At 32.7% G+C, this 23,826-nt stretch overlaps 1 protein-coding gene across 2 annotated transcripts in view; it reads left to right on the top strand.

The window, feature by feature from the left end:
• Positions 1-23,826, top strand: part of RYR2 (ryanodine receptor 2) — a 760,518-nt gene that overhangs the window by 280,062 nt on the left and 456,630 nt on the right. Inside the window, exon 1 of one of the 2 annotated variants that reach the window (XM_056816086.1) lies at positions 16,674-16,694. The exons of the other annotated variant lie outside the window; for it this stretch is intronic. Within the exon in view, the coding sequence (XP_056672064.1) occupies positions 16,686-16,694 (9 nt within the window). The 5' untranslated portion in view covers positions 16,674-16,685. Of the gene's footprint in view, positions 1-16,673; positions 16,695-23,826 lie in introns of those variants that run through there. 2 annotated transcript variants of the gene reach the window in all.

Here is a 23,826-nt window from a genome sequence, read left to right as displayed (position 1 = left end):
AAGTATTTGAAGGGTTGCTCTGCAGAATAGCAGTTAAATTTGTAATTCATTGCTCCTGAGGGCATAAGAGAATCAGGTAGAAGTTTTAGAGGAGCAAATTAAGTCTTTATGTCAGAATTAACTTTTTTAACAATTATAGTTTTTGGAAAAGTAGACCAGACTGCTCTATTTGATAATAGAGTCACAACCTTCCTTTCCCTTGGATTATTTAGCTATGTAGCTATTTTGCTGAGGATGTTGGAGGGGAAATTCTTTTAAAAAATTCTTACCTTTCATCTTAGTATCAATGATTCTAAGGTATAAAAATAGTAAGGTCTAGGTAATAGGGACTAAGTTACTTTTCCAGAGTCACACAGCTAGGAAGTGGCTGAGGCCACATTTGAACCCAGAACCTCTTTTCTCTTGACCTGACTCTGAGACTCATGCCTCTGAGATTCGGTGATTGTGTGCTTTTTTCCTCTCCCTACTTTAAAAACACAATACCCAAAATAATTTGAAAGTTTCCTCTAATGACACAAATCACAATCCATCTGTGTTTATCCATGCTATAAGACTTGTCCATGTGTTTCTTTAAGTTTGACATAGGGTGCTTTTTTGCTTTATCCTGACATTGAGGGTATCAATGGAGCACCTTTACTATTCACCTGTCATATTTCATTTTCACCCCTTAACCAACCTTTTATTTATTTATTTGTTTGTTTGTTTGTTGCAAAAATGCCTTGAAGATACTATGTTTATATAGACTAAATTGTGAAAACATTTCCTTGTTAAACATTTTTTGAATGAATTATTAAAAAAAACCTTTACACAAAAAATAATATAAGACTATTCTTTTCAGTTTAATATTTGGTGGTACATGATAATTGTTTATGAGTAGTGAAAGTGGTAATAAATGTATTCAGATTTTTAGGTTTCCTTTTCTTTCTAAGAATAAATCATTCAGTTCTTCATTATCTATTGGGATTTAATAAAATCGTTCTTGGCAATCTTAATAAAAAATGTTCCTTGTCAGTGCTCAGTAATAACTTTGTCTTTGTTGCTTTTTATTTTATCCTACATCTCTATGAGCATTTATCTCATCTACTTACTGTATGAGACTCTACATATAATAACACCATAATTCTTACTGATATTGTTTTGGAGCTGGATATTGCATCTCTGATTTCTATATCTAAGAAACTGTTCTCAGCTCTTTTTTCTACTGTAATGTATTTTTGGGGAGATGCAGTGAAGAGTATATACTGAGAAATGCTTTCTTCTCAAATCATGATACTAAATAATCCCTTTCTGATTCTCAAGTTTAGAATTTGATTTTCAGTGAAAATACTTGAATTCATTGTTTGAAATTTTTGAAAATCTATGTAAATAATCTTATCTAGTAGGGGAAAAACCCCCAAAGTTTTGGGCTTACTGTTAAATGGATCACCTTAGACCTTTTTCTTTCAAACATTTATTTTTTGGAGATAAATCCTGTAGCCATTTCTATCAGCTCTTTGAAATGGTATATTTAACTTTGTGATTTAAAAAATACAATTAATATGGTTTAATATAAATAAGATATTAGGTAAGTTTGGAGACAGTTGAAGTATCTCTTAAATTAATGTGAATTTGATAGGAAAATTCATTTAATTTTCCCCTCACTTTTTTGCTATCTGAAGAAATAATGAGGAATGAGAATTTCCCAATTTATAAACATAACTAGACATAGCTCCATCTTCTTGGAACAAACTTGTGATAATTTCTATATTTTCTTTTAGTTTGTTGCCTTTGTATATCAGTCACAAGAAGTGGATTACATCTATCTAGTTTTGTTTATACCTCATTATTTTAAAACCATAATAGTCAATTGAAACTGGATATTTATCTAGAATCTAGAATCTAGATATATACAGAGTCTAGATATCCTGCAAAATCCATCGTGAAAATGAGTCAATTAAAGCTTTTATCCTACTCAGTTTTTCCTTTTTTTAGCTTTACTTTAGAAATATTATCAGCTCTAAGTTCTCCTTAAATCTTGTTCTTAATAGAACATTAAAATGAAAACTTAAGGACCCTGATTTACAAAAACTGTTCACTAGATCTTTAGACATATTTCTGATAAAGTTAACATAATACATTCATCTATGGTGACCGAATTTTTATCATACAAATAAAATAAGATACAAATCAAATATATTACCATATTCTTTGTAACATTTTTTCTTCTTTCTATGTGATACTATTCCATTAAGCAACTAACATACTGATGTGGATAGGGTTTTGTCTCTTGGTAAAACAATTTCACTCAGCACTGTGGATAAAACTGTTAAATGAATATTTTTTTCAAAATCTCTGTATTCAAATATAATTCAATGTAATGGCAGATCGAAATACCTGAATTTTCATGGTTCACTCATACCAATTAGATAATTAATGTAATTATTTGTGGAATTATTTTGATTCTGATCTTATATCTTTGATTTTGGTACTCAATGTTCTAATGTTTTGTTATGGGGGTCTCACAAATTTTATATTTGTGAAGTTAGCAACATTTGATAATTTAATGGTTAAAAAATTTCAATGAACAGTTTTTTCCCCCTGTATCTGTATTTTCATCAGTGGGGAGAAAACTAGATTGAAGTTTCCTTCTCTAAATGCAGATAATGCAAATTACCTGTAATTTATATCCTACAAGAACTAACTAGAGAACTGTGAGGCCAAGTGAGTACTGTGGTCACACACCTTTTATTTCACAAGTAGCAAGTGAAATTGTTTATTGTTGGCTCTAAGACTAGCAATCGATCCAGTACTTTAGACTGACTTTCAACAAAAAAAATCATAATACATTAGAATATATCTTCAAACTCCTTAAAATGGGGGGTTTTTGACATCCTATTTGGTTTTGAAATTATTTCAAATTAACTTGTTAACATCTGCTCTTATGTCTGCATGAGAAATGGTTTTTTAGAACCATTATGTTATATTGCATTCATACATGATGCAGAGAATGAAGGTTGGTATTAGGAGAATGCATACTTTATTATAAATTATATATATTTATTTACATATATGTATATCACACACACTTGCATTCCTAGATGTTTTAATGCCTCACATTATTAAAAGAGTAATCTTAGGTAAGCAGTATAATATTGTTTAGCATCTATTTAAATTTGTGTTCATCTGACTATTGCCTATATTGACCTACATGGATGTTTTATGCTTCTGCATATTTTCAATTTAAAGACTGTCAAATTTGTGTGTGTGCTGGATTAACTTGAGTCTTACTTTAAAATATTGTGTGCATGTCAGTTAGGTGTGATGATTTAAGTTGGTAACTTTTCCCCCTATTACATTAAAGAGCCTAAGGAAATAGTTATCTAAAAGATTGGCACTGGAGACCCTATATGAAGATATTTAAATGATTGTTACTTTGCTGGTATTTTATTCACTTATATTTTGGCTTTTCTTTCCACAGCAAGTTGATATAGAAAAATGGGTATGTGCCTCAGTGTATTTTTTAAAAATGTGTGTGATCTGAATTATTATTGCATGTTTGCTATTGCGTCTGACCTTCTTTTGCTTTTTAGCATTGCTTGTGCTCTCAGTATAAAGCAATCACAACATTGAGTATAGGCTAATTTTTATTTTATAGACCTTAAAATAGAAACTCTTCTTTTTAGATACATGAAACATGTATCCTTTAAAGTCAGGTTATTGTATGATTTGATTTGTTTTCCCGTTAAACGATGCTTGATTGTCAATCAACTAGCATTTATTAAGTTCTTACACTCTGGAAAGTATTGTTATAAGTGGGGAATGCAAAGACAACAATGAAATTGTGCATATACCTTAGGAATTTGTATTCTCTGAGTCAGCAAACAAACATTTATTAAGCACCAAAATATGTGCCTGGCACTATTCCAAGTACTGGGAATGCAAAAAAAAAAAAAGTAAAAGGCAATCTTTGCTATTAAAGAACTCACAATATAATGGAGGATACAACTAACAAATATTTAAAGACTATTTGTAAGATAGATGGAAAATAATTAGTATTAAGACCCTAGAACCAAGAGGGTGTGGGAAAATTTAAAGAAGATAAGATTTTTTTTTTATTTGGGTTTTAAAGGAAGACATGGAAGCTATTAGTAGAAATAAAAAGGGTGAACATTCTAAGCATGAGAGACAACCAGAGAAATGCCCAGAGCTGTCTTGTGTTTGAAATACCAAGGAGGCATCACAGGATTGAAGAATATATGGTATAATATATAAAAAGATGGGAAAGGTAGGAGAGTTCTAGCTTACAAAGGCTTTGAACACTAAACAGAATATTTTGTATTTGATCCTGAAGGTGATAACGAGCCACTGGAATTTATTGAATATGGAACATGATCAGATCTATACTTTAGGAAAATCACTTTGGTGGTTGAATGGAGGACTAATTGGAATGAGAAAAGACTTTTTGAGGCGGGCAGACTCACCATCAGGCTTTTGCAATAGTCCAGGGAGTGAGGTAATAAGGGCTTGGACCATAGTGGTGGCCATGTCAGAAATGAGAAGGAAATGTGACATGTTTGTGAGATTTTTCAAAGGTAAAATTGACAATAGTTTGAATATGGGGTGTGAGAGATAGTGAGAAGTTGAGAATAACAACTATTATGAGGCTGAGTGGCTGGGTAGATGATGTTGCCCTCTATAGTAATGAATTTAAAAGGTATTTAGGGAGGGTTTAGGGAGAAAGGTGAGTTCTGTTTTGGACATGTTGAGATTAAGATGAATATTGGACATCTGGTTTGAGATGTCTGAAAAGTAATTACAGATGTAAGATTGAAGGTCAGCAGGAAGGTTGAGTCAAGCATATTTGAGAATTGTTAGCATTATTGTTGTTCAGTTGTTTTAGTTGTGCCCAACACTTTGTGACTCCAATTGATGTTTTCTTGGAAAAGATTCTGATGTGATCTCTCATTTCCTTCTCCAGCTCATTTTACAGATGAGAAAATGGAGGCAAACAGGGTTAAGTGACTTGTCCAGGGTCATGCAGGTAGTGTTTGAGACCAGATTTGCATTCAGGTGTTCCTAATTTCAGGCCTAACCTTCTCTCCATTTTGCCAACTAGGTACCTTTGTCTACATAGGAATGGCAATTAAATCCACAGAAGCTGATAAGATTAAGTGAAGAAGCATAGAGATAGAAGAGAAGAGGACTTACGACAGAATCCTGTGGGACATCTATAGCTAGAGGGCATGATCTTGGATGATAGTATAGCAAAGCATAGTGGGCATGGTCAGATGGATACAAGGAAAACCAGGAGATAATTATATACCAAAATCTATAGAGAAGAGAATATCAAGGAGGAGAGGGCAAGTAATAATGTCAAAAGTTACAGAGAGGTCAAGGAGAATGAAGAGTGAGAAAAGGCCATTGGATTTAATGCTTAAGAGATCAGGTCATTGGCAAATTTTGGTGAGAACAGTTTCAATGGAATGATAAGATTGGAAGCTAAATTGTAAGAATAAAAAGAGAAAGTGGAGGCATCTATTGTAGATGACCATTTCAAGATGTTTATCCACAAAAGGTGGAAAACATATAGGATGATACTTATGATATGGAAATATCAAATAAGTGGGTTTTTTTCAGCATAAGAAGCACAGACATGTTTGTGGGCAATAGGAAAGAAGCTGGTAAAAGTGAAGTGATAAAGTGGGGATGTCAGAAGAGGCAGTTTGTAGGAGAAGAAATGTAATGGAATTCCTTGAGCAAGTTGATGAGTTAGTATAATAATGAAAGTAAAATTATTGTATGTAATATTAATTTTTAAAAAGTGTGGTCACATCTATAAAATTAATTCTGAAGTTAGGAGTTAGTTAGTAGTTCTTAACAATTGAGTTTTTAATAATAATAGAAACATAGGGGAAAAAAGGAAAATGTAGGAAAGGGACAGAAAACATCACCTATCTAAAATAATAACCTGAGACAAATCAAGAAGCCCAAATCTGAAGCCACCAAATTGCCTAAGCCCACAAAATACCCTAGACTGCACAGCAGGCACCAGAACTCCTGACTGTCTTCCACCACCAGTCAGAGAGAGAGAGAGAGAGAGAGAGAGAGAGAGAGAGAGAGAGAGAGAGAGAGAGAGAGAGAGAGAGATGAGGAAAGATTCTCAAATGAGAGTGTAGTAAAAGGAGAGCCATGGCAAGTTGAGAGAGGGATGAAATATTTGGAAGATCTACTAAGAAAAGTGTTATAATGAGTTGATGAAGAAGATATAGTAAAAGGATCACCTAGCAGCAGTGAGAGCCATATTGAGGTTGTGTAACATAAATTTCTAGTGGACCCAATCAGAATAGCCATGTGATTTTCTTCACCTTTAGTTCAGTACCTTTGTGTAGGAGTGAGGAAAGCAAATGGTGAAAGTGATTCAAGGTTGGGACTTGGCAGAATGTAATTATTGAAATAATTAGGGGCTGAGAACAAAAGAAAATTGGACAGTGTAGAGTTGAATTGGTTTATAAAGGGGTGAAGATATGGATAAAAGGAGAAAGTATCTAATGAAGAGGAGATGAGCCTGGGAGAGAATTCAAGAGTCAAGGGATTAGAGGTCATGTTATGAATAAAGATAAAGTTTTATATGGGAAGTAAGAGGATCAGATGGAAAGTCAATAGATTATGGACAGATAAGAGTATTTCAAAGTTCCTGAACATAGAAGTGTTCCCTTTTGGGTAATAGCAAGATCAAAGGTATGATCATCTTTGTGTGGCTAAGGTTAGATGAAAGAATAGGTCATGGAAAGTATATAGGTTAAGGAATTGAGTGGTTAGGATTTGGGGGGGTGTATAATGAAGTTCTCTCATATTAGCAAATGAGTTGAGGAAGAAAGATTGCATGTCATGTACTAATCATACTAAACTCAATGGGGAAAGAATGGGAATATCCTGGAAATCTGTAGAAAACCACTGTCAGGATTTTGATTCTTTTGGAAAGATTATGTGCACATATAGTATATATGCTATACAGAATAAATACAAATTTTAGATTGGAGGAGGAACTAGTAGATGAGGATATCAGAGATAGTTATATGCAGAAGGTAGGGCTTGAATTGGGCTTTGCAAAGTGCAAATAATAAGGGAATTCATTCTATGCAATGGCTTTGAGACAGAGGATATGTTAAGAACCACAAGAATACATTTTGGCTTACTATAGAGTGTTAAGATGTAGCAGTATATAAGAAGACTGGAAAGGTAGTTTAGAAGTAGTTTTTTAAAGGGCATTAAATGCTTTTAAAAAGGAGTTTGTGTTTGCTTCTAAGGTAATAGGAAATGATTAAGTAAGTGAGTGAAATGATCAGACCAATGCTTTAGGGATTTCATTTTTGCAGCAGCGTGGAGGATGGATTGAAAGGAGACATGAGGTAAAGAGACCAAAACTATTGTAATAGTTCAGGCAACAAAACATTGTATTAGGATGGTGGTTGTGAGAATAAAGAGGAAAGGGGAATAGATACAAAAAATGTGGAAGTAAAATTGACAATATATGCTGACTAATTAGAAAAATGGGGTGAGGGAAATTGATTAGTCAAGGCTGATTCAGATTGTGAACCTAGGTGACTGGAGGGATGGTTCGGATCCTGACAGAAATAGGGTAAATTAGAAGAGGGTTGAGTTTTGGGGAGGTCAGTTATCCAGCTTTTGTTATATTAAGATTGAGGTGCCTACTGGCCACTTAGTTATAATAGCAAGACTTTTCTTGATGGAGAAAAAGTTAATTAGGAATACATGTATCTTCATAGAAAGTAAAAATGACTAATTTTAAAAAGCTAAAAACAGGGAAATAAGGTCTGTATTCTGAAATATTCTGATCAACCACCCAACTGTGATTGATCCTAGCTATGAGCCCTCACACTACTGGCATTAGTTTTCTCATCCTTTAAAATGAGATGATTCAACTAGTCTGTAATGTCTGGTATTCCTTTAATCTAAACAACATGGTAATAACCTTTTTTGTCATAAATTCCTTTGGTAGTCTGGTGAACTCTCATAATAATGTTTTTAAAAGCAGAAAAAGAGATAACACATAGGATTACAAAAGAAAGCAAATTTTTTGATATACAATTCTCAAAATTTTCTAAAAAGTTCATGGATCCCAGGGCAAGAACTCTTGGTTTAGATGTTTAACTTCCATAGACAAGTCCTTATTCTAATTAATAGTTCAAGAGAAAAACAGTTTAATCTTTCAAGTGCTGTATCTCTTTGTCACTCAAGAAGAATTTATTAGTCCCTTATTATCTGCCAGATTCTTTAAATACTGAAAATACAAAAAAAGTAAAAAAGATGGTTTTGTTTCTCAAGAAGTTTGTTAAGAAGAGGAAAAGAGCATGCAAATATTTGTTTACTTATAAAATATGAACAGAGTAAATAGGTGATCTCAGAAGAAAAGGACTATTAGAGAGGCAATTTCCCCCTATATCATTTTGATCCTTGGAGAGAGTGGACTCACCTTTTCCATAGTTTCCTCATAGCATTGGTCCCATCAAAGTCATGTTCAGGTAGATCCTGTTTGCTGAGTCAGTTCTCATTTCTGCTTTTGTTAGGCCAGATCTTATAGATTATGTCTTATTTTCTGGGGATGAACTAGCTATAAAACCAAGATGCTAGCTAACTCTCCTGACTTTTTGTAATTCACAGTTAGAATCTCCAAACCTTTCAACAAAAATGTACGCAAAGAAACATAGGCAAAAGACGTTTTCATGGGGCAATATTTTGGTTTCTTTGGGGAGGTGAGGAAGGAACCTGAGGCCTTTCCTCTTACACTGTGGTACACACCAGATACTGTTAGTTAAGAGGCCAGAGAGAAATTGAAGAACATGTCCAAGCTCTCAAGATTACAGCTTTTTTGAAGGCCACTCTCAATTCTGCTATGTTGCCAAAGAGACTGCCATTTACCACATGATTAGTAGGCTGGCATCAACTGTAGAATGGCCTTGCATGCATTAAGGTAGTTCCATTAAACATAATCACTGTTTTCTTAGAAGCGGGCTTTCTAGTCTTTCCACATAGGAAACTTCCCACGACATGTATACAAAGTAAAGAGAACAAAGATCAGGCTCACTGTGAGTGAAAGAGTAGGTGGAGGAAAATTGGAGGTTGTAATCATAGAATGTAATTTCAAAGTGTAGTATCTGGGAAAGGTTTAATTTCAGATATGATAAAGTCCAAGTTGTATTCGAAGTGAGTTCACTAGAGTTGAGATTAATATAGTCAGGATAGTATAGGAATTTTAGTATTATTTTTGAAGTCCAAAAGAATGATTGTAGTTGAACTGGAGATGAATACTGTGAATCATGTTTATGTCAATAAAAAGGTGGGAGAATTAGTTGGAGGTTGACAGATAACATAAATAAGAATGAGAGGATTGTATCATCCTCAGGCAAGGAAATATTATTGAGGGATGGAGGTACAGGAATTATATAAAAACAATAGTTGTGATTAAAGAATATGACTTTTGATGATATTGTTTGATGAGTTCGGGGATGTGGGAGAAGGACTGGTCCCCAATGGGAAGGATTATAAGGAATATATGATTCTCAGGAGAAAGCCAGTTTTCAGTTAAAGCAAGGAAGTGGAATGAATGAATGTTGGTTGGAAATTTCAGGCAAAGAGGAGTATTTATTGTTACTAGAAATAGAATTAATAAGGGTCTCAGTGAATGTTCTAGGACAGAGGTGTCAAAAACATTTTCCAGAAACACATTACAATATAACTAGGAAATTATTAACAAAATAAAAATACAACAGAACATAATATTAGTGTGTTTTTAAAAGTCAATATGCCACAGGCAGGGATCTGGTTTTATTTTAGTTTGACCCTTCTGGACTAGGAAATGAAATCAGGTTGGATTGTGCCTGGGGAGAAGTTGACCTGATTGAAGTGAGAGTTTTAGAAGAGGAGGTAATAGCATGTAATTTTCAGGTAAGAAAATGTGATTGAACAGGTTTTGTGGAATAAATATGAGATCACAGAGTTAACAGAAGAGTAGAGCTTTTAAAAAGTTAATCTATCCCAAAATTCAAGATAGAAAGAGTGTAGCAGGGTATATAAATTTTCATATTGTTGCTCTGCAAATTAAAGTACTCAAATGGATTTCAGCATATATGCAAGTATTGTTCCTAGACTGTTTACCAGTGGAGGAAAAGGAGCCTTTTACTGGCTTCTGAATTACCCCTGAAAAGGCATTCAGTATTAGCCAAAATATTTTTTCTACTTGAATGCATTTGAAGAGGTTCATATCAGATCATTCCTTTTGCTTACCACGAGTGAAGGAAAAAGATGCTTGGTTACCTCCTGAACGAAGCATTTTTATGTCTATTCAGTTCCAGCTCAACAGTCAATCAAGAGTCTGTCTCTTCAGCATGTGGTTAGGAGAAAGTAATCATACTTGAGCATGCTCTAAAATGCATATGAAGTACAATTTAGCACACAAGATTTGAACTTGCCTAGTCTCCCCCATTTTATATGGAATTCATTAGTAACATTTTCAAAAATAATGTTGGAATAGACAGGATGAAATGGGATCATTTGTTCATATACAGTAAGGAGAAAGCCATTCTCTTCATATGAAAAAGGATGAAGAAGATAGTGTCAGAATGCATCTGAGTGATATGAAATGAGAAACAGAGAAGGAGGTTTTCTTGATGAATGACCTCAGGTTATTTTTTCAGTTAAATATGAAGGAAGCTTCTCAGCTGACAAGATAGAGGGTAAGGAATGTAGGGGGTTAAAAGGAGATATAAAAAATCTTTGGAAAAGATGTGGAGAGTTAGGATAGTGAATTGTTTAGGGAGACATAAAAAAATATTGAGTTACCTGTGAGCGTCAAATCAAGATTAGGGAACAAATTTTTCGTGGTCTTAGTCAGCATGGTTTAATTATTTTTTTCTGCTATTTTCAGCAGCACATGAATAGGAGTGAAGACAGCACCTGGAGGGAAGAATACAAGGCTGAGGTTTGTCAGAAAAGATTTTCCATAGGATGGTGGGACAAGGGATTTAGGAAAAAGAGGAGAGTGGGATTTCACTAGTTCCTAAGATGTTGAGATGAGGAAGGGAAGAGAATATAAACAGGACAACGTGATGGCTTGGAAAAGAACTGAGGGGTGGAGGGATAGGAAGGCTCTTGATACAGGTGTAGAATTAGGTTTTAAGTTGCAGTGAGGACAAAGAGTGGAATGATAAAAGGTTGTGATCAGATAAAGGAAGATCAGAGTTCATGAACATGGATATATAGAACTCTTGTAGGTGATCGCCATATCAATGTTATTGCTAATCACCTGTTTGTAGATATCTTTGAAATGGAGAAGAATGTCACTGGATATGAGTAAATTGAGGAATTGGGAAATTACTGTGTTTGAAGGAATATCAAAAGATATGTTGAAGTTCCCTAGTATAAGGATAACAGTTGGGAAAGAAAGATTGTGATTTAAGCACCAAACTAATTGAGAATGTTCTAGAGGTCTGTAGATAACCATAATTTTGATTTAATGATAATTATAGATTGAATGAACCTCAAAAGAGAAGAGATTACTGAGAGATAGTGATAGAGGGATATCCTAGAAATAGCAATAGGGAGCAAGAAATGATTATTCTTCTCCACAATAAGTGAATTGGGGTAGCACCCAGTGCTAGAAAAGGTGGGTAGAGAAGCTATATCATTATCCATGACCTACTTCTCAGTGAATTCAAGAAAATGAAGTGAGAAAATATTTAAGATGAAATCTAATTCCTAACCTTTGGATCAAGCATTGCAGAACATAGTAATAGGTTTGCACAGCTTTAGAATGGGACATCAGGGATAGTGTTTAAGGGGAATGGGAATAAGGACATTATTAGTAGAGAATATAGTTCAGCGTTTGATGGTCAGCTTGGGGCTTAAAATAACTGAGATTTGAACCCAGGTCTTCTGACTTTAACTAAAATCAACTATTAAAAAATGCAACCTTGCATAATATGTATCCAGAAGATGTCTCTCTTTGGATTTGATTCACAACACTGAGAATCATAAAGTATTAGTGGGAATTTTCAGATTCAGGGTTTTGTACTTTAAATATTTTGTTAGATTTGGAAAGATCAATTCTTCTGATGCTTATTTTAGATAATTTGTCTAAACTGAAATTTTGAGTTAGGTGATGAAGCCCTTTTTAATACATATATTAATGCATATTAATTGGGGACTTCTGGAAAGTTGTTTTCTATATTTATGAGGTGGGAAAAGGAAACCACCCTCTTTTGTTTTTTTGGAGGATATTGCTATAGTTCATGGTTATAAACATGGATCAGAGAAATTAAAATTAGAAATAGAAATTGGTCACTTTTCCAAAGTGTTTTGACATGCCATTATAAAGTAATTTGTGTAATAAATATAAATTGGCGAGCATATACTTCTGGAAGAAGGAAAAAGTAGAAGTGTGATGTATTTTTACCTAGCATCTTTGTAGATATGTTTATTCAAGCATTCATTTAAAGTCATTATAATGTACCCACTATTTATAATGCACTGTGTTAAGCAGTTAAGGAGATACAAACATAATTACAACATGGTCCCTGCCATCTGAAAATATTAGTAAACTATGGGTCTCCCTGCCAGTTTTTGCATGCTATTGATGTATCTGGTGACATTAATTATCTTTAGCATCCTGTTTCTTTTACTCCCTTAGTACTCTTATACAAACTACGTATCTTTTAAAGCCTCAGTTCTTGCAGAATAAGAAAATTGGACTAGGTGATTTTTAAGGCCTTTTCTAGTCCTGACATTCAATTATTCTATAAAGATAGCAGCTTTGGCTGTATTTTTAATTTTAGAAATTGCTGCCTGATTTTTAAAACCTATCTCAATTACTTTCATACTCTGAAACTGTGGGCTTGCAATTTAGTTTGACTGTTTTAATGTCACAGTTATTATAGGTGTGGCAAAGATTTTCCTGTGAAATTTTTATGTAGAGAGGTAATATCTTAGTGATTAAAATTAAAATATTTTAATTTAAGAAACTATCAGGCAGATATCATATTGCTGATTAGCTTCAATTATATATTTTTACCTTAGAATTCATAAACCTTGATTATAATCTAAAATTTTAGTCCGCTTGGTTCTTAGTATTTCCTTTTCCTTTCTATCTACTTTTTATGGTTTCTGGACAATAGTGGAAAAGATGCCAAATGGAAATGTGCTGCTTTTATTGCTCATTTGTTTCATGTTACTATCAAGAAGATGATTACATGACAACTTTAGAGTATTTTAAATCACGAGTTTTTAATACAGCATAACTTTAAAAAATAAGTTATCATTTTACTAGTACCCACCCCCAACAGATTAAAGCATTTCAGTAATTATGATATTAGGACTTAAATAAAGTCAAAAGATAATTTATTTTCCAAACTTTTTTTGGTCTGAATTTTGTTGCCTAACTCATAATGAGTGAATGAAATATAATGTGCAAATCTATGTGCTACAGATTTAAAAACTAATCTATCTTTTTTGTGAAATCCATCTAACTAATATTACCATTCCTTTTAGTTTCTTGTGAGTCTGATGTAATAGTAAGTTGAATCATGTTTTTAGTGAGAGAAAGGACCTTATTGATCATCAATAATTTTACAGAATCAAAATCAAGAGCAATTAAAGTGATATGCTCAAGATCACAAAGATAGTTTCAGGTATTGGAATATAGAGTTAGTTTTTCAGACTCCGAGTCTACTGTTCTTTTGATTGCATTGCACTGTTCCTGTTTTCAACACTTCTGTATATGTGGAGCAGCCTTTGGTCTATAATTTCAAAAAACATTTTAGTTCCCCATCGAGACAATTAATTAGCTTTACTCACTTTTTTCCCCATTCCCAGTACTAAATATTTCCCCTCTGTGTTCCTGTGCAAACTGATAATTGGGCCTAGAAAATTCCTCTTAGGCAGTAGTGTTAGAATTTGTGCTATGTACTTCTACTGTGGCCCATTTTTATTGTTAGCCAGTGTTATGCATGTTATCATTTAGGGAGCTAAACTCTTGGACAAAGTACTTTGACATTTTAGTTTCTTCATAAAGACATAACATGTTCTAAGCATAAATTGGAAACATTCCTGGCATGAATCAAGGACAATGACTTCATTATTTTTCTCCATATGTGAATTTTCCTTTTATTTTTCTGGTGATTGTTTTTCATCATCAATTAATAATTAAAAATTCCACGCGAATTCCCTTCCTTCCTAATAATCTTCTTGAGGTAGAATTTACCTTCTAGAAATTACCTTCTATGAGGCATCTTTCCATTTCCTTGTATAGCCTTAACCTTCTCACTCCTACCCTTAGTAAACAAATAAGTAGACAAAAAGGTCCACTAAAGATTCTAGTAGGGAATGCTATAAGATTATTCAGCTTTACCATTTAACCTTACTGTACTAAATAAATGGTCTTTAAGGACCCTTTCAACTTCAGAATGTGCATCTTATAGTCAACTCTCCTTTTTTTTCTCTCCACATGTATATTTTGATTACAATTTAATGTAGAATTATATAAAGAAAAATTAAGATTTCCTACTCAAAATATTAATTATTTATTGCCATTTTAATAGAAAATGTACGTTTTTACTCTGTTATGGTTACTCTCAAACAAGTTTACAATTTTGTCCTGTGAAAACTTACAAAAATATATAATATATATTTTGTTTTATTAAAAACATTATTATTATTGATAATCTGATTCTGTCTACCCTTCTTCCATCTAGTCATATGGATATTAGAAATCCTGAAGGAAAATAATAAATTCAGGGACCCTATTTTTTATCTCTACAAAATTTTAAGTTCAAATTCTAATTTGTAAAATGAGGCAAAAGTTTTGAAAATGAAAACTTTCAAAATCTTAGCTAAATTGAATCAAATTGACATCTCATATGTCATTCAGAAAATATTAGTTTTTAATGATATGGCAGCAAAATATTAGGCTTTCCCTTTTTATCAAGACCCAGAAATGAATTCCTTTAGATTTGGGAGCTAATGATCTATGTCATGACAGTCTCTATCACTGATTATAACAATTTTCTTTTAGCTTTTCAAATGTTCAATAGTAATTAATAAGAATTTTACTAACAGAAACATAATTTATATTATAATTCAATTATTGATCATCTTTAAAGCTATATATTTAAATAATTCTTGGCAAATTTCCAGAGATGATTACTATATTGCCTCAATATAAAAACTGACCTCAAATATAGCTGGCATTCTGTAATAAAGACATGATATCAGAGATAGATAGTATTTGTATTTAAAAGATAATTTTCAGGGAACAGCTGGATGGCTCGGTGGATCGAGAGCCAGGCCTAGAAGATGTAAGGTCCTAGGTTCAAAAAATCTGGTCTCAGATGCTTCCTCACTGAATTACCCTGGACAAATCACTTAACTCCCATTCCCTTGCCCTTACTACCCTTCTGCCTTTGAACCAATATACAATATTAATTCTAAGACAGAAGATATAGGATTAAAAAAAAGATAATTTTTACATTAGAAAAAAATTTTCCTTAATTTCATTTAGTACTAATTTAAGCATGTACACATCTTCCATATTACTTCTCCTGGAACAATATTTGGCTCCATATTATAAATTTTAACTTTCAATCTTCATGACTCATTGTATAAGGTCAAAGGAAACTTTATAGAAGAAACATTCTAGGAGTTCATAGACATTGTCAAATTCAGTCAAGTAGTCAGAAAACATTTGTTGAGTATTTACTATGTGCCAGGCATTAGAATAAGAAGTGAGGATATGAATAGAAATAAAAGAAAGGTAGTCTTCACCTTCAAGAGTTTAATAATCCATATTTGGTGTTTTAAAGTAATATAACTTTAAAATGATATTAATTCAAAATAAATAATAAAATTTGCTATTAATGATAATAAATATATTCATTTAAGATTATTAATTATACCATATCTTAATATTACATATTAATATATAAAAGTAAATTTCTAATAATATTAAATAAATAATTTTATTTATTTAATATGATTAGAATTTTTAGAATTATTATTTATTATTTAATAAATAAAAACCTCTAGTCATATAATTAAAAATAGTTGTCATTTTAAAAGGAAGTTTTCAGTCTTAGTATTTTCATGATTCTTTGTTTTTCCTAATTTATAAGTAGTACCTAAGGAATTTCTTTACATTCATTTTGCATGAAATATTAGCCTATCAGTAGAGTAGTTATTAAGATGTGCCACATTTGCTAATTTCTGATGCACTAACCTTGATGCAATTATTTGTTCTGCTCTCTGGACCATGGCAGTTTTGGTGTGAAAAGTTGAAATGAAGTGATAAAAACACATGCCGATGGTGTCCATAAATTCTAAATCTAACTACACATTGCTTTCTCTCTGCCTAAATATACTGGATATTAATACTTGGATTAAAACATAGCAGCATGCATTCACATATTGAAAAAGAAAGAAATTTTGCAAATATGTTTCAAAATGTATTGTTTGATGCAATTTTTTGCTCTCTTGCATGTAGTTAGTATAAGCATTATTGTGACAATGTGACAAATGTGTTTTTATTTATAATTCAGAAAGCTCCATTTGGCTTCCAGAGAAAACTTCAGTTTTGGGAATCTTTGAACAATTGAATGTTTAATGCTTTTTCTTTTCTTTTTATGCTCTTACAGAAATTCATGATGAAGGTAAGAAAGATATTGAAATATTTTTTATAAATGCCCCCTTCCCATACATTTAAAAAAAGTTTTATTCTCCTATTTTATAAAATCAAAAACATAACCACAGAAATAAAGGCATGGCTAATTCTCTATCCCTGTATATTATAGAGAAATTAAATTTTTTTATTAAATTAAACTGTAGGAAAGATGAACTTTTGACATTTTGAGAAATTTAAGATCAGAAAAAGTGCTTTGCAGTTATGTCCTCTCAAATTCTGGGCCCAATTCATTGTCCATCTTTGTTCTCTTTTCTAGATATGCATAGAATTATACAAACTCTATGGAATATTCAGATGCATTTTAAATGTGGACAATAGACATTCTTCATCCATTTTATCTTATACTATTGGACAGTTCAAAGTCCTTTAAATGATTCCAGATATTTTCCAGGCGGGTTTGCATTATATTGGGATTTGATGTAATCAACACATAGTCATACAAAAAGGAAAGTCTGCATGACATCACTATTCACAGGGAATCACTTCTCTACTTAGACTCTGTCCTGGATTTCCTCCCAAAATATAAATTTTTGCTGTTGTGGCCCTGAAACTTTGATCTTTGCTGCCTTTAATGTAGTAAAGATAAGCATCGCATAGAGGGCAATGAAAAGGTACACAGTGGGTGTGAGCTGAAGATGATCTGGAGTCTTTATTAAGTCCAATCATAAAATAGTCAGCTCCTAGAAGTGAGTTGTTACCAGCCTACAATTAAGGAGGAGTGAAATAGCCCAAATTGGAAAAAGATCAGGTCAAGGCTTCCGAACTGATCAGTAATGAGACAGGGTCCTTGAGTGATCACTGAATTTCCAACCTGGGGAAGATAGGGAGACTCATTCTCAAAAAGAAAAATAATAGGAAACATATAACCAATAAGGGCAGCTCTGAAGAATGGGATGACAAAGGATAGCAAGAAAATATTATATAGCAGGAAGGGAAGTTAAACTGTTTATGTCACAAGAGTGAGAGATAAAAGGGGGGAAAACCAGAAAGTTCCACTGGTACCTTCATGAAGTCCAAAGTGTGGAAAGCCCCTCTCCTGTTACATTGATTCCATTAGTTAATTTTTTTGGAGGTAGTAGGTAAGATTTGCACAGAATGGGCAGGCATGGATAGTTGTGATCAGCATATTTGAGGGAACTCCTGAATTTATGAGATTACAGATACATTTGAGGTTTTAAAAGAGAATTTTTGAAACATTTAAATAAAACAAATGAAATTATAGTGCTTATATTTTTCTTCAGTAATAGAGCTCTTCATCTACTTTTATTGGAGAAAAAGAAGTTACAGTGGAGCAGTCATATATCCTATGCACTTGAGCTCTAGAATATAGTGCCAATAGAAATAGCATTGTACTAAATACAACCAAGAAAAACAAAACAAAATAATTATAGCTGGGCTACCTGGCTTTAAAATAGTCTCTGAGATATTCTTTTTTATTATAACATATTATGATTTTATACATATTAAAAATTTATGATATAATGTTTATAAAGTACTTAGCACAGTGCCTGGCACATAACTTTATAAATTCTCTGATTATTACTATTATTATTATTTATTCCACCTAAACACTCTCCTCTGAATATAGCAGTCCCTTGATGATATATCTATCCATAGATGTGTGTACATGCCTTTATTATCTATATATCTATATCTTTAATATACATACATTGTAACTTGTGCTGTTAACAAGTGTATAAACTGTTACAATACTTCTTATCAAATCTAACCTGATAGATTTGTTAATTTAAAAAGTTCCTGTGGCTTCTGTGACTAACGCTGTTTGTCTAGTAAGTAGGACCAGTTTACTGAAAAGTTATATCTTTTAACTGCATTATAAAATCAACTCTAATGTATTCATTTGGAGAGAAAGGGGGAAATCTGGGTCTGTAATTTCATCAGGTTAAAGAAATCCTGGGGAAACTCCCTTCACCAATTTAGATGGTCAGTTTGTAACTTTATAGTCTAGAGAGAGTAGCTAGTATGTGTCAGAGGTAAGACTTCAAACCAAATCTTCATATCTATAACCTCTCCATCTATCACTCACTTTATTCATTGCCACTTCAGTCTCTATGCAGAATGTCCCAAAAACCTTAATGCTATTTAAATTTAAGAAGGCACTGAAACTTTGGGACACCTCGTATCCTTATTCACTGAAGACTTTTATTATGAGTTTTTGCAATATTATTCACTTTCATTCTTTCAATTAATAAGCAGTGGTGAGTCAGAAAATTGGACTGGGAGTCAGAAAATCCGTGTTCCATACTGGTTTTGATAACTCTCTCTGTGACAGTGAGCCAATGACAACCCCTTTTTGGACCTCTTAGTATACTAATCTATAAAATTAGGGAATCCTTTCTAACTGTCTTGGAATGAAATAGTGGGAAAATATGCTTAAGGGAAAATAAGAAAACCCGTAGGCAACAGATCAAACATTAATGAGCCCTTGCAAAAGAACATACGTTTTCTCTCATGTTAAATACTAATTTCTCTGTAATTATTCAGATAAAAAGTTATTTTTTATATTTTACTTGTATTCTTGGGAAATTCCTGAATTAAGATAGTTCTCAGTTCTTAAAACGAAGGTTAAAAAACAAAATTTCTCAAATATGGCTTTTATGCCATAAAAACAGATTTAGGTCAGTCACAAATAATTTAGGGGTAAAACACTTTTGCCTAAAATATTCAAGTAATTAGGGCAACCTTTTTTTCTTGACCTTCCTGATAGTTGTATAATTTAATCACCCCCTTTGCCTGTATAAAGATGATACATATATTTAATAATGCTTTTCTCTTCATTTACAGTAAATCAAAACTTTGGTTTTGAGTGTGTACAGATGTAGATCTTCCCCACATTAGTTAGATGATAATTTTCTTTGGTTTCTTTATCAATATCCTTGTACAGTTATGGAGAAAAGGAATTCTCTTAGTCATAGACAGTGTGACATAATAGATGGAAAATTAGCCTAGAAAACAAGAAGACCTAAGTTCAAATCCTACATCTGCTAAATAATGTATATGTTAGCTTGGGCAAAGTATCTCTGTCTACAAACAAGTCTTATGCAACTAATTTTGCATATTCTAATTTTCAGAACAGATGCTGGCCTAGAATCCAAAAGAAAAATAGTCACTTCTATTAGGGCAGAAGAGAAGGGAAATTAGGCCCTCAGCTTGATCCAGCATACTCCCAAAGGAGACATAGTCTATTGAATTAATTTTAGGTCTTACCTCTTATTTATATTTGTCCCTGGTTACCCTTAGTTCCTAGAACTAGCTCAAATGCGTATACATTATTTGCACGCCTATCTTAGATGATTATGCACACTGTTACAGTTTTATTAATGTAGGGCACAGGCACGAAATTACATCAAATTATATCAAAAAAGAAATGGTCCTTATTTTTATTTTTTAACTTACCTCTAAATCATTTTAAATTTCCTACCTGTAATAGAACTGCTTAACCTGTTGAAAGTAGACATGTTTTCCTATTGAATAGTGGCTTCTTTGGCTGCTTATGCTAAGTACATTTAGTCTTGCCATTAAACTAGAGCTGTTTACTGCATCCCAATGGCCTCCTCTAAAGCAGTATTGAATTAAGTTTGTTTGTTAGACACATTTATTTAACAGTAACAGATACCATTTATATAGAGCCTACTGAGTGCTAGCCACTATGTTAAACCCTTAACAAATATTACCTCATTACCCTGCAAATTAGATGCTATTGTCATGATATTTACAGTAAGAGAAACTGATGCAAAGTAGAAGAATCTGAGGTTAACAGAAGTTAAATGACTTGCCTGAAGCCACACGGCTAGTAAATATCTGAGGCTATATTGGCACTCAGATCTTCCTCACTAGGCTTAGTGATATATCCACTGAGCTGTCTAGTTGATTCATCTCTGCCTAGATTATTTACTAACTACATTTTCTTGTGATGATATTTTAATGACAATTCTCTGAAACCATCCTTTCCCATGATAGGCTTTGAAATCTATTGCTAGGCCAGTGAGAACTAGAACTAAGCAAGAGCAAATGTCACAGATATATAAGTTTTCCATGAATTCTGAGTGTTGGCTTATGTTACTTTTACCTTCATAACTTGAGGGAGTTTGGTCATTAGTGCAAGGAGAGGGCAGTTTGATTAAAGCCATATTCTCTTCCCCCCAAAAATAATCAATATCCTCTATTTCCAAGCTGAGTAAACAATATTTTATCGGTTTAAAATGTTCTTTGTCTCATCTCTTAGAAAGAAGGTATGCATAGACGTGTTTGGAAATCTGAGAACTGAAAATTTACTTCTTCATTTCCCACACTTGTTTTGTAATATAGATACTTTGTATGTTTCACGATCCTATTATTTTGAATATAAAATTATATGATATATAATAACATCAAAATGTAAAAAAACTCTATGTTCAATTTATGTAAATTGTCCAAGATCTGTATTATTTTTTAGTTATAAGAAATATCCTGTTTCCTAAAACTTCTGCTAATGAAGAGATATTGGACAATTTTTAAAATCCTTTGAATGCCTTAATGGAATATAGTTGGCAAAAGTAAATAGCTCTAATCAGGAGTGGTTCTTAAGATTGCTCAATAAACTAGTATTTTATAAAACAATAACAAAATACAACCAGCAATTTAAATGTGCCAATAGCTATAAGCTATATCAGTTATCACTCTTCTGGTTTTACTATATCTTGCTGGTCTCTGTTAGCATTTTAAACTTATTATATTAACCCAATTTACTTTGGAAACATTCCAGGTAGCATTGAAATAGTTTTTTCCTCAGAGAGAAATTCTTTCTTTGTATTCATATTACAATTATTCTATATTAATATATATTAAATAAATATTGAAGTTGATAATTCTTCATTGATTTTTCTGCATATTCTAGTCATCCCTTTAGTAGGATTTAGGGAGCACCACTGGATTCTAGGAAGACAATATTGTCATTAGATTTTTCTAAATTACATAGCCTCCATGCCTGTCCCCTGTCCCACACAGTCTGATAAAGTTTGGTTTGTTTTCAAGCTAGTGGCTTTGATCACAGTATCAATGCCATGCAATTTAATTCTACCAAGAAAAGATGGGAGAGTAGGAAGAATTTTACAGGTATAAGAAGGATACTTCTTAAAATTATGCAGTTATCTTCTTTAATCTAAGCTCTTTCTTCTCCAGCCTAATCTTCATGTAACAACCAAATTTGTGTCCTTAAAACATTAAGTATGACCATGCTGTTCCCATTACCAAGAAGCTTTAGACATTCTCTATTGCCTCTTTGACAAAATACAAATGTCTCTGTTTGACATTTAAAGCTCTTCACACTCTGATTCCAACCTTTCTGGTTTTATGACACATTGCTTCTAATTCATTCTTCTGACTAGCCTGGCTGGTTGATTTGGTGTTTTCTATACATGATACTTTCTCCATGCCTAAAATGCAATCTCTCATCTTCTACCTCTTGGAGTTCTTGTCCTCTTTCATGGATCAGTTCAAACACTACATCTTTCAAGAGTGTTTTCCTGTTTCTCTTAATTATGCCACCTTGCTGAAATCACTCTTTACTTATTTTGTATATATTTATTTACTTTTCTGTTGTATCTACATGATAGAAATTAAGCTCTTTGAGGATAAAGAGTGTTTCATTTTCTCTTGAAAATCCCAGGACTGAGCACAGATCATTGAACACAGAGTAGGTGCTTAATAAATACCTTTTGATTGATTGAGGTCATTTCCTAAGATTAAAAAGCCTTGGCAGCCTTAAAGAATTTATTAGAGGGTAACCAATATTTCCACAAGAAGAATCTGACGATCAGCAGTAGAGATGGGATGTGAATTAGGGAATGTAGAAAAACATAATTTTGGAACCTTTTTTATGAGCTAATACTATTCTTTTTTGTTGTTACACAATGAGACTATAGTTAAGTAAAATGAATGAATAAAATGTGTGAGTATATTTCCAGAGTAAGTATGATTACTAAGTCTTTAATATCACTGAAAAAGTAAGGTAAAGGACAAAATCTCTTTGAATTAAATAGATAGGAAGGAGATTCTTTGACCTATACTCTTCCTGCTAGAAATTTGGTAGAAATGTAAAGTATGGATCACATTTACAGAAATTAATTATCTAAATATGTAAGAAGAAATATTTATCCTCAGTTAATTTTCATTCCTGTTTTTTATTAAGAAAAGAATTCCTGGGGGTATATAGGTAGCTCAGTGGATTGAGAGCCAGGCCTAGAGACAGGAGGTCCCAGGTTAAAATCTGATCTCAGATACTTCCCAGCTGTGTGACCCTGGGCAAGTCATACCCCCCATTGCCTAACCCTTACCACTTTTCTGCCTGGGGACCAATACACAGTATTGATTCCAAGACAGAAGGTAAGGATTTTAATTTAAAAAAAAAAAGAAAGAAAAGAATTCCTCTTTTGGTTCATTTTCCACCTTTTTCTTTATGGACCTCAGATCCTTTTTTTGTGAGATCCAAATAAGGCATATCTTTCAAGTAACATTTATAGTTGAAATTGAAGGAGGACAACCAATATGCAAAATAGAATGGATTTGTCAGTATTTCTGTAATAATCTATTGTCATCATCAAACATAATGGAACTTCCACATTTGGATTTTTAATACATTATCATGCAGATGTCTTACTTAGGAAAATGAAGTTGGCTTGAGTAACTAGTTCCTATTTGCAAATAAAATTATGCTGATTACAAAAACATACCATAATACTGAAGAGTCTTCTCAGTGAAATCCATGGCCACTTATAAGTGATTAGACTAGTAATCCACACATAAAACATCATACTAATGATGAATGTGCAAATTATGATAATGTATTTGGATAGATTATAAATTTAGAGTTGGAAGATACCTTAGAGACAGTACATAGTCAAACCTCCTCATTTTGCATATGAAAATAAGGCACAGAGAAGGAAAGCTGATTGTTCAAGGACACATGAATAGTGATGATCTGAAGTAGAATTTTAACATGTCTTGCTATTATGACCCATAATTTTAAAAGTATGGAGAAGCCAAAAGAGCATCAAAATTAAGACATTTCTTTTTCAAAAGCAAGGGGAAATTAGAGATTA

Source organism: Monodelphis domestica, chromosome 2, assembly GCF_027887165.1.
Source record: "Monodelphis domestica isolate mMonDom1 chromosome 2, mMonDom1.pri, whole genome shotgun sequence".
Taxonomy (NCBI): Eukaryota; Metazoa; Chordata; class Mammalia; order Didelphimorphia; family Didelphidae; genus Monodelphis; species Monodelphis domestica.
Note: the sequence above shows the minus strand (reverse complement) of the source record. Positions and strands in the feature narration are given on the sequence as shown.